Genomic DNA, 12,217 nt, shown 5'->3' with positions numbered 1-12,217 from the left:
CTTATTCACAAGCAGAGAAACTTTACTAACTTTTACTAATATATTCCCACAGATGTATTTTCATTCATGTATGTGTATGGATATGGAATTCGCGATATGACAAAAGTAGGGATGCTAAATGAGGGAAAATACTAAGTATCAATATCCAGAGTTAAATGAATGAAAATCCAAAAATCTTCTGTTGGGAAGATAGTGATACCACTTGTTAGCTGAAGAACGTGGAAGAGCCTTAGGTTTGGAGTACTTAGTAAGAAATAGTGCAGTTGTAAGACAATATAATAGAGGGAGACGTGGTAAGATAGATAGTTTTCACTAGAGAATAATTCCCCCCAGACTTTTTTTTTTTTTTTTAAGATTTTAGACTATGGACTCTGAGAAACAAAGTGAGGGCTTCAGAGGGGAGGGGGTGGGGGAAGGGGATAGGCTGGTGATGGGTAGTAAGGAGGGCATGTATTGCATGGTGCACTGGGTGTTATACGCAAGTAATGAATCATCGAACTTTACATCAGAAACCAGGGATGTACTGTATGGTGACTAACATAATATAATAAAAAATATTATTATTAAAAAAAGATTTTAATCTAAACAGTTTAGGGACTGCCAGATTACAGGGCAGGGCTTCAAGACTGAAATACCCGCATTTGTGAGGATACGCTGCTTGCTGGGGAACGAGCCGAAGGAGGTTCATTTGCACCAGCATGAATTTCATTCAGCATGATGACAAGGTGAGCTTGATGAGTGTGTCAGGAATGGAACAATTCCTTGCATTGCTCCGCTCGTGACACAATATGTATTTACTTCTGACCTCAGCAGGCAAGAATTGCACCAATGTGGTTGTAATCCACACCCTGAGCTTCTTTACACGTATCCAGTCAGATAACTTCATGACTTTCTCTCCATTCAGTCCCTTCTCTAGGCAAATTCACCCAAACTTCCCCTGATGACCTTTCCTTTGCTCTGCACACTTCTGCTTGGCTGATCCCTCCCCCCACCCCATACTGTGATTTGCTGACTCTACTTGTCCCATTTTTTTCTTTTTTTTTTTTAAGATTTTATTTATTTATTCGACAGAGATAGAGACAGCCAGCGAGAGAGGGAACACAAGCAGGGGGAGTGGGAGAGGAAGAAGCAGGCTCATAGCAGAAGAGCCTGATGTGGGGCTCGATCCCAGATCGCCGGGATCACGCCCTGAGCGGAAGGCAGACGCTTAACCGCTGTGCCACCCAGGCGCCCCCTCATTTCTTAACACCATAGAACAACATTTTGAAAGTCATCCTGGTCCCATTATAAACAGCCTCCCCCCCCACTTTCTTCTTTATAGGGCACAACTGACGTTATTCCTCAGACACTCTTTTACTCTACCCACTGATAACAGAGATGGGGGGGATTTCTCGATGCCTGAGACCTCAACCACCAGCCAATGTCAGGTTCTTGACTTCGCTGGAGAAAAAAATTCAGAGACAAGTCAGAATAAAGTACAGCAGAAGAAGCTGTATTGAGAAGCACAAGTGTACACTCCAGATGAGGAAGTGTGGGTGAACTCGGGAAATCCGAGTTGTGCCAGGTGGAGGCTGGGCTCTGATGCTTATGGGTGGTTATAATTTGGGGACAAAATATTCATGTGGCGTTCTGGGAATAGGAGTGGATTTCTGGGAACTGTGTGGATTATTACTCATGCTCTATGGGGGGTACTATGCTCAGGCCAACTAACTTTTCTCTCGCAGGTACTCCATACAGACACATAGACCAGGCCCACTAGCAGTCCTCGGCATCCCAAGCGGAGGCGCCGTTCTCAGTCATTTGAGAGCTAGCTGGCTTTTGTGCGCATGTATGAGGCAGTTAAGCAACAGCAGCAGGACGCTTGTGGCCATGAGAAACCACAGAGCGATCATAAGTTTGCTTAATCACCACAAACTGTCAGATGTCAGACTCAGTTCCCCATTTTTTGTAACGTTTGCAAATATCCAGCGCTTCCCTATTCTGCCTGCCTCACCACTATTATAGACCCTTGAAAATTATAGAGTCCTGTGATCAGGAAAAATAACCCTTAAGCCAGTGTCCACTGAAGCAGGGATTGGAGTGTGTATAGCAGACTGGGCATCATACCAGTTACAGTGATCCCCTGACTCTGTTGTTGGAGTTTCATACCCAAAACTTCTGCTTACTGTGGTTATATGGCCCCTAAAGCCCCTAGCGGTTAATATTCTCTTTTGCACATGAAAACAGCGGGATGTGTGGGTCAAGGAGTAGAGAGTGTCCAGAGAATGACCTTTCTGAATCGTGATACATAAACTGGGACACACGAGGAATACAGGGAAAATGGATTATTGGGAAGTTATGTAATAATTTGTCATTCCTGAATGTTTACTCGAAATCAGTTGTTTTTCTGAGAACATTCCATGTATTAACCCACACAAATTTTAACTCCAATCAATATAAGTTTAAGTGACTTGTGTAAGGTTAGACAGCTGACAAGTGATAGACCCGGTTTGTCTCCACACACTGACTCCAGAGCCTTCATTCTTAAATGCTTTGTTAAATTGTCCTACTGATACAATAGTCTATTTGCATTTGTGTGTGAGAGACAGTGGGTGGTGATTATTCTGTACATAATATTGGAAAATACCATCATCATTAATTTGATTATGGATGCTTGCTGAAATCTCTGTTTAAAAAAATTCCACAAAGGAGCTGGTCCACATCTGAGCCTTTCTCTTCCTAATTAACACTTTCCCAGGGCACTTACTCACAACATGTGAGCTTTCACCTCAGAGTAAAAACTTCCTCACCAGACAAACTCTCGCAAGCTTACCCTGTCCTACCATTTAGTTTATGTCTACTCTTTGAGCAAATACACTTTTACACACTTTCCCTTTTTTTTGTCCTAAAACATTTGTATCTTTTTATCTGTGTTTGTGGCTTCATCAAGTTTCACATTTCACATACTTTCACATTCACTCTTTCTACTTTCTCTATCCCATTGAACAATTTATTTTTTTTATTTAAATTCAATTAGCCAACATTTAACACATAATTAGCTTCAGATGCAGAGTTCAGTAGTTCATCAGTTGCATATAACACCCAGTGCTCATCACATCACGTGCCCTCCTTAATGTCCATCACCCAGTTACCCCATTCCCCCACCCATCGCCCCTTCAGCAACGTCAGTTTGTTTCCTATAGTTAAGAACCTCTCATGGTTTGCCTGCCTCTCTGATGACTTCCCATTCAGTTTTCCCTCCCTTCCCCTATGATCCTTACGCTGTTTCTTATATTCCACATATGAATAAAACCATATGATAATTGTCTTTCTCTGATTGACTTATTTGGCTCAGCATAATACCGTCCAGTTCCAGCCACATCAATGTAAATGGTAAGAACTCACCTTTTTGATGGCTGAGTAATATTCCGCCATATATATACATATAGTGTCTTCTTTATCCATTCGTCTGTTGATGGACATCTGGGCTCTCTCCACAGTTCCACAGTTTGGCTATTGTGGACATTGCTGCTATGAGCACTGAGGTGCAGGTGCACAATTTAAATTTAATTTTCCCAATAGAAAATGAGTGGACAGATTATGCAGAGAAAAAATTCACAGCGAAGTGAGTGGATCACTTAAAATAGACCCTACCCTCACTTGCAATCTAGAAATTAAAGATTAAAATTAATATGATAGAAACCACATATTGTATTCTTTTTTTAAAAAAAAGATTGTATTTATTTATGTGATCAAGCACACAAGCAGGGGGAGAAGCAGCAGGAGAGGGACAAGCAGACTCCCCACTGAGCTGGAAGCCCCACTCGGGGCTTGATCCCAGGACCCTGAGATCATGACCTGAGCCGAAATCAGATGCTTAACTGACTGAGCCACCCAGCACCACCCCCTGCTGCAACCAAAAACACATATCGTATTCTTAACTGGAAGAATGTCAATATTGAAGACATGCATTAGTGACGTTTGGGTCAAAGATCAACTATTAGGCACAATTAGTGGGAGGGTGAATTGGCCTACATTTTAGAGGAAAATTGTGTAGTAAATATTATTACTAAAAATAATACTTTTGGTAGGACATTTTAACTACTTGCCACCTTAAGGAATAATTTTCAACATGAACATGAGAGTACAAACATTATTTATCACTGCAAAACTTCCTGTAATAAAAGAAAATTGCAGTATTTAAAATTTCCATCAATAAAGTAACAGTTAAGTTAAAAAATCTGTGGCATAATTATATTATGGAGTGCACAGCAGTACTTAAAATAAATATATTTATATATATAAAAGATATTCAAATTTTCTTTTAAAGATTTTTTATTTATTTGACAGCGATAGAGACAGCCAGCGAGAGAGGGAACACAAGCAGGGGGAGTGGGAGAGGAAGAAGCAGGCTCCCAGTGGAGGAGCCCGATGCGGGGCTCAATCCCAGATCGCCGGGATCACGCCCTGAGCTGAAGGCAGATGCTTAACCGCTGTGCCACCCAGGAGCCTCAGATATTCAAATTTTTTTAAAAATGAAGAAAAATTTGAGTTTTTCTATTCATGTGGACACGTGTGTGTATATATACATATATACATATATATATATGTATATATGTATATATATATATAGTTGACCCTGAAATAACATGGAGTTTAGGGTTGCTGAGCCTCATGCTGTCAAAAATTTGCCTATAATTTTTGACTCTCCAAAAACTTAACTACTAATAGCCTACTGTTAGCCCTACTGATAATGTAAAATATTGATCGATTGATTAACACATATTTTGTATGTTATATTTATTATATACTGTATTCCTAGAATAAACTATAGAAAATAAAATGTTTAGAAAATCATAAGGAAGAGCAAATACATATACTTCACTGTATTTATAAAAAAAAAATACATGTATGAGTGAATCCAGGCTGTTCAAACCTGTGCTGTTCCAAGGTCAACTGTATAACATACATACATTTGTAGTGAGAATTACATAAACATAGAAAATAACATAAAAGAATACATATCCAAACTAGGAGTCTAAAATGTAGGATGGTTGGAAAAAAGTACAGAAAAGGTATAATTTAGTTGAGTCTCTGGGCTTTGCCTTTTTAACAGTGCCAGTGTACTCAGGGCCTTCCTGTCTTACCTGTGTAGCTGGAGGCAAGCAAGTAATGCAGTTACCATGCACCCCCCTCCCGGTGACCATCAGTTTGTTCTCTATAATTAAGAGACTGTTTCGTGGTTTGCTTCTCTAGCTCTTCTTTTTTTGTCGTTCATTTGTTTTGTTTCTTAAATTCCACATGTGAGTGAAATCATATGGTACTTTTCTTTCTCTAAGTGTATCATTTCACTTAGCATTATACTCTCTAGATCCATCCATGTTGTTGCAAATGCCAAGATATCATTCTTTTATGGCTGAGTAATATTCCTATGTATCTCTCTATATATAGATATATACATACAGGAATTTCCCTATCTATCTATCTATTTATCCCACATCTTCTATATCCGTTAATCTATCAATGGACACTTGGGCTCCTTCCATAATTGGACAATTGTACGTAATGTTTCAATAAACATAAGGGTACATGTATCTTTTTGAATTAGTGTTCTTGTATTCTTTATGTAAATATCCATAGTGGAATTACTGGATAATATCATAATTCTATTTTTAATTTTTTGAGAACCCTCCATACTGTTTTCCATATCCCATTTAATACTTAAGGAATTTCACAGGTATATAATCGTACCATGACACAGTTAAACAAACAAGCTAAGAATGTTCAATTCATTTGCCTAAAACTATTCTAGTATGAATTCATTATGCTGGAGTTTGAACCCAAGTATAATTACAAATTTGCAATCTTTACATTAACATTGTAAACTTAGGAGTCATATAGTTACATATCATTAAGTTAGTAGTTACTAAACTATTAGTAGTTAAGTTTTGGGGGATTCAATTTAAAAGATAAGCACTCCACAGGGTTTTGTAAATATAAAAAAACATAATGCATTTAATACTGCTTTGAGCAGCATGAAACATCGCTCAAATACCATAGATTTCTATAGTTTGTTCAGAATATGGGACTCCTACTTCTACTCTCCCACCCATTCCTTCATCAGCCTTCCTCCGATGGACTGAACTAAGCAGAGGCACCCATGCATGAATTCATCTTCAAGGAAGCTGCAGTCTAGTTCCAAAGTATAACAGGGTAGAGATGCTGGTGCTTGTAAGACAGGGACAGTTGTACCATCTTAAGATCCATGGACCCTTTATTCTACTTAAGGCTTTAATCAGTTGGAACCCATCCACTCCTACCATGTATTTAAGCTCCCAGCCGTCAGAGATACAAAGTTTCCCTGAGTTTGTCCACCTAAGTCTCCCTTAGGTATTCTCTGTTCCTGTGGAAATCCCCACTATCTCATCCTGAGCGTCATTCATCCCTCAGGTCCATGGGTTCCTACTCTTAAGTAGCTTTAGTGGCTATGGTTCCCTCAGGCTTCCAGGAATCCTATATAACCAGGAAAACCTAAAAGCTTCTTTTGCCTCAGATAGATAAACTGATAACTTCCTATGCCTTTTAAGAAACACTATCTCCAAATATGCTGAGCAAGAAAGCAAAGCTTTCATTAAGTTACGGGGAAACAGAAGTGGCTATAGATTCAAGTAAGTTTGTTACGGGGGAGGAGGGCTAATCTTGGAGGGAAAACAATGATCAACTTGTCAATGGAAAGGAGGGAAGATAATGTGGGGGAAAGAAAAGGAATTGTGGGTAGTTAGAGATAAGGATTTGAGTGAGGTGAAAAAAGGGGACCTTGTAGGAAAATAATGCATACTGTGTACACTTATGTGAGATGAGATATGTTTGCGTGTTTTAAGTAAGTGGACAGAGAATATTTGAATAGAATTATGAGAAAGAAACTGGGATTATTTTACAGAGAAAAAGAAAGAACGTCTGTAGTTTGATGAATAAGGGTAACAATAATATGTTCTGAGGTCAGAAATAGTAAAACTATCGGAGAGGCACTCTGGGGGATTTGAGCACAAAGGTAAGGAGAAAGGGGAGTAGGGGCAAAATCACATGTATAAATCCATCTCCCTATCCCCATACACTGGAAAGAAGGACCTCGTTAGCAATGACAATGGCTTTCCTTGCATCCCGAGATCAGTAGGCAGCAGTTAACATATTTTAAAAACAAGAATTAGGGGCACCTGGGTGGCTCAGTCGGTTAAGCATCTGTCTTCTGCTCAGGTCATGATCCTGGGGTCCTGGGATCGAGCCCCGTATCAGGTTCCCTGCTTGGTGGGGAGCCTCCTTCTCCCTCTCCCTCTGCCTGCCGCTCCCTCTGCTTGTGCTCTCTCTGTCAAATAAATAAATAAATAAACTTAAAAAAAACAAACAAACACAGGAATGATTTACTTTGCCTACGTTTTTTCAGAATTTACTGCTATAAGAAAAATTGATTTAAAGGAATGACACAAAAAAAGGAAAGAATTAAATGAGTTAAATGGCTAACCAAATAGTTTAGAAGAGAAATCATGACAGAGGTAAAGAGCAGAAGTGAATTAGTTAAATACTTTGGTTATAGAAACAAGAGGACATATTGATGGGTGGATAGGAGTAAAAAGGTTTGAATAATCAAGGACAACACCTAATTTTTACATATTATCAACTACACAACATGAATTACATTTACTAAAATGGAAATATTAAGGCAATTATCAAGAATTCTTTCTTGGCCATGTGATCTTTGTTGTGCCTTTTAGACACAAAAGCAGAGATATCCAGTAGACTGTTTCTTTTTTTTTTTTTAAGATTTTATTTACTTATTTGACAGAGAGAGAGATATAGCCAGTGAGAGAGAGAACACAAGCAGGAGGAGTGGGAGAGGAAGAAGCAGGCTCCCAGCAGAGGAGCCTGATGTGGGGCTCGATCCCAGGACTCTGGGATCACGCCCTGAGCCGAAGGCAGACTCTTAACGACTGAGCCACCCAGGCGCCCCCAGTAGACTGTTTCTTATTTCCCCACTCTTGTTGGAGATTCTTATAGCTCTCCCCACTTCACTCTCTTCTCTGCCCAACAAAACCTCTTCCTTTCAAGACCTGCCTCCCTCCGTTTTCTTCTAGACCTATCTTTTGGGTAAAATAGTAAAGAAAAGTGAGAAAACAACACATGCTCAGCTGTGGGAGGCATTTGCAGGAGAGGACAAGGGTATCACTCAGGGAAGGCTGGTAAACACGCTCTGCAGTCTGAGTGGGAAGGCCCTTTACGAATTATATCCATCACTCTGGGTCCTAGTGCGTGACGGAGGGTCATCATAGTACAGAAAGACTACTTTCTGAAATAGGGTTAAAATGTTCAGTAGCAGTTACAGAACCTTTAGAAGCAGGGCTTAGATTGTAATTCTGTTTTTTCCTTTTGTTTCAGATTAATTATTGTCATCATTTGTGAGAGGTATTTTTAGTTTTATTCTCTAAATAGTTTTAACATTTGAAAAGTAAGACAGGTGAAAAACAAATTTACCTCATCTTTAAAGCATGGTTAACGAAATGCATTCATTTTATCATTGGCATTGCCATTTGTTTTTATAAAGAGAAATGACAAAAAAAATCATTGCTATATTATTCACTATTTTTAGCCCATGTATGTATATTTTGAGTAATTTAATTGTACAGTAGATGCTGAATGAGTTATGCTTCTTCATTTGCTGCTTATTTACTAGTGTTTCAGTTCAACTTTAGGGGCGGGGATCACATCCATTTTAAAATTGATCGGACAATTTAACTTGGAATATAACAGTGGGTATGGCTGAGAGAGATAAGCCTACAAATAGTGAGAAACATTAGTCTTATTCTCTTTCTTATGTCAGAGAAGCCAGAATTTTTTAGATTCTAATTCTAATGCTTCTTTTCATTTATTTTAAGAAAGAGAGAGAGAGAGACAATGATAGCAGGGAGCAGGGCAAAGGGAGAGGGAGAGAGAGAATCTTAAATAGCCTGCATACCCAGCACGGAGCCTGATGTGGGGCTTCAGCTCACAACCCTGGGATCATGACATGAGCCAAAATCAATAGGCGCTTATCTGACTGAGCCACCCAGGTGCCCCTAATTCTAATGATTCTTATGTTCGCTCAGTAATATTTCTTTTTTTTTAAAGATTTTTATTTATTTATTTGACAGAGAGAGACAGCCAGTGAGAGAGGGAACACAAGCAGGGGGAGTGGGAGAGGAAGAAGCAGGCTCCCAGCAGAGGAGCCTGACGTGGGGCCCGATCCCAGAACGCCGGGATCACGCCCTGAGCTGAAGGCAGACGCTTAACGACTGCGCCACCCAGGCGCCCCTGCTCAGTAATATTTCTGAACCTCAGGCTACTCATATGTAACATGGCCTCTGTTGATCTCATATAGATATTTAGTGGTTCAAATATAATAAATATATAAATAATTTTAAGGAGTCTAAAAGTACTCTTGGACATTGAGATATGATTATAACTCATGAATAAACTTAAGGAATTGGACAATGATATCTGTTTTTTCTTTATGTAGAGATCGCCATTCATAACTATAATAGAATCATTGCATTATGAGGCTTAAGGTATAGATGGTTAGTGACCAGGGCTTTAGTAACACACATAACATGTTGTGTGGTTGTGACCGAAGGAAAGTGTGGCAGGAGAAGTATAGATCGGTAAAATATTGAGCTAGTGCAGTGTCTGAAGGAACTGAATTCGTTGTTTTACGTTGCTTTGGCATTAAGGACTGCATGTGGTGTAGGCTGGCGCTCAGATGTTGACCAAGCTAGTCACATGGCTGCAGGAAGCAGGCAGTGAGGCAGCCACTATTCTGGGAATGAGCAGAGCTCTGAAACTGATATTTACGAGAGCTACTATTGTACCTGTATGACTTCAGGCAAACCACTTCGGTCTCTAAGGCTCAGTCTGCGTATCTACAACATGTTTCCCTTTTGTTGCCATTGGAGATATTTTACAGTACAAATATGATCGTTAACATGTAAAAATTCAAATTGAAAGAGAACTGGGGTAAGCACTTTCATAAATTATTTAATGTAATTATCTGTACCATATTGTGAGATAGGGTTTATTCACTTTGGGACTGAAATGCATTAAAACTGAATGAACAAGGAAGCAAACACGAGCAAATTAAGAGAATGGCACCAGACTGTTGCAATTATAATGCGCCACTGGATCGCAGTCTGAGGATGTGGGGGGCTACTAACTTTATTCCAAAACCGTAGGGACAGTGAGACTGAGATCGCTGATATTTTTCCTGCTTCTGTCGGAGATGGCCCAAGGCCATGTGCAAACAGGAGCGTTAAAAAAAGAGTTGCAAGTTCCAGTGACACCAAAAGGGAGGCTCCAGGATCAACAAGGCTGATGTAGCTCGCAAATCAATTGTGTCAATGGGAAAAACATTAACAATTCACTTAAGTAAAACTCTGGCCTGATTGCAGTGTAAGTGCACATAGATGAACCTTGGTGGAGAATATGAAATGGAATCCAAACTCCAAACACCCAAGATTGAGTAAGTGAGGTAAGTGCCATTTACCCGTGGATGGGCTTCTGGGTCCCACTTAAACCAGTTTGAAGGCTCATTGATTTCCCTCTCTAATTGGTAACCACACTCACTGTATATACAGTTTTTGAAGTATCCATTCATATCATATGATATGATTTGATTAATCTTATGGATTTTTTTTTCCATTGGAGATAGTTGACTGTATGCACTTACCGCCTAAGCTTTTTCTGACATTCCTTCTGAAATGTTTCCATCCAGTGTCCTTGTCAGAGGAAAATGAATGCTTAACATGGAGAGATCAGGGTCTTGGAAAATATCCTTACTTAACATCATACACAAAAATAAATGGCAAGTAAATGATGAAAAATAAATAGAAACAAACCAACCTACAAAAATATTAGTAGAAACGATAGGAGAATATATTATAAATTTAGGGGAAGGAAGAGTATCCTGTGAATGACTCAAAATCCAGAATCAATGGAATAACAGATTGACAGAAAACTATATAACCATAAACCGTGTAAAGGATTAAAAACTAATATATTAAAAGAGGATGGTGTCTTTGAGTAATTTTTCAAAATCATTTTACAAACTGTATAGACAATGTCTCTACAAAGCAGTAAGACTTCAGAAAAAACCTAATGTAGAAACATGAGCTGCTGTCTTCTCAATGCTTGTATTTTTCTTCCTTCTAGGAGCCCACATTTTTATGGTAGGAAAATGACTACTTGGGACAGCCTCATGGCAGATTCTAACTCCAGTACTGAACAGTTGGTTTCATTCTACCTCACTGGGATTCCTGGCTACGAGAATGTTAATCACTTCATTTCCATCCCTTTTTGTGTGTGCTACCTGATTGGAACAGTGGGCAACTCCACAATCCTTCACACCATCCACACAGACAAGAGTCTCCACGAGCCCATGTACTACTTCCTGGCCATGCTGTCCCTCACTGACATGGGCATGTCATTCTCCACCCTGCCCACAGTATTAAAAATCTTCTGGTTTGATGCGAGGGAGATTGAGGTGAATGCTTGTGTGGTCCAAATGTATTTTATTCATACTTTTTCTCTGATGGAGTCAGCTGTGCTTCTAGCCATGGCTTTTGACCGGTATGTGGCCATTTGTGATCCTTTGAGGTATTCCAGCAAACTCACCCCACAATGCATTATCTATATAGGGGTCTTCATTGTAATCAGATGCTCCATCGTTCTCCCTGCTATTCTTGTTCGTATTCCCACATTTTCCTTCTGTCACTCCCATGTTCTCTCCCACTCTTTCTGCTTGCATCAAGAAGTCATCCAGTTGGCTTGTGCCGACATCTCATTCAACATTTTATATGGCTTGTTTGTTGTTGCTTTTTATTGGGGAGTAGATTCTCTAGGAATCTTGTTATCTTATGCTTTCATCCTCCATTCTGTGGTAGGCATTGCATCCCAGAGAGGGAAGCTCAAAGCCCTCAATACGTGTGCTTCCCACATTTGTGCCGTGCTCATTCTGTATGTGCCCATGATAGGGCTTTCCTTAGTGCACCGCTTTGCAAAACACTCCTCCCCCCTTGTCCACATAACCATGGCCAATATTTACCTGTTAGTTCCGCCAGTACTTAACCCAATCATTTATGGCATCAAGACAAAGCAGATTCGCCAAGGCTTCCTAAGGATATTAGCACCCAAAAGGGTTGGACTTGCTTACACTTAG

General features: G+C 39.7%; 1 protein-coding gene across 1 annotated transcript; it reads left to right on the top strand.

Annotated features, from left to right (window-relative positions):
- The first annotated feature begins 11,221 nt into the window (after window positions 1-11,221).
- Window positions 11,222-12,217, top strand: LOC103681228 (olfactory receptor 51G1-like). The gene has a single exon (XM_008710761.2). The coding sequence runs from the start codon at window positions 11,237-11,239 to the stop codon at window positions 12,215-12,217; it is 981 nt and encodes a 326-aa protein (XP_008708983.1). The 5' UTR covers window positions 11,222-11,236.

This window comes from Ursus maritimus, unplaced genomic scaffold (assembly GCF_017311325.1).
Source record: "Ursus maritimus isolate PB19 unplaced genomic scaffold, ASM1731132v1 scaffold_16, whole genome shotgun sequence".
In the NCBI taxonomy this organism is placed as follows: domain Eukaryota; kingdom Metazoa; phylum Chordata; class Mammalia; order Carnivora; family Ursidae; genus Ursus; species Ursus maritimus.
Note: the sequence above shows the minus strand (reverse complement) of the source record. Positions and strands in the feature narration are given on the sequence as shown.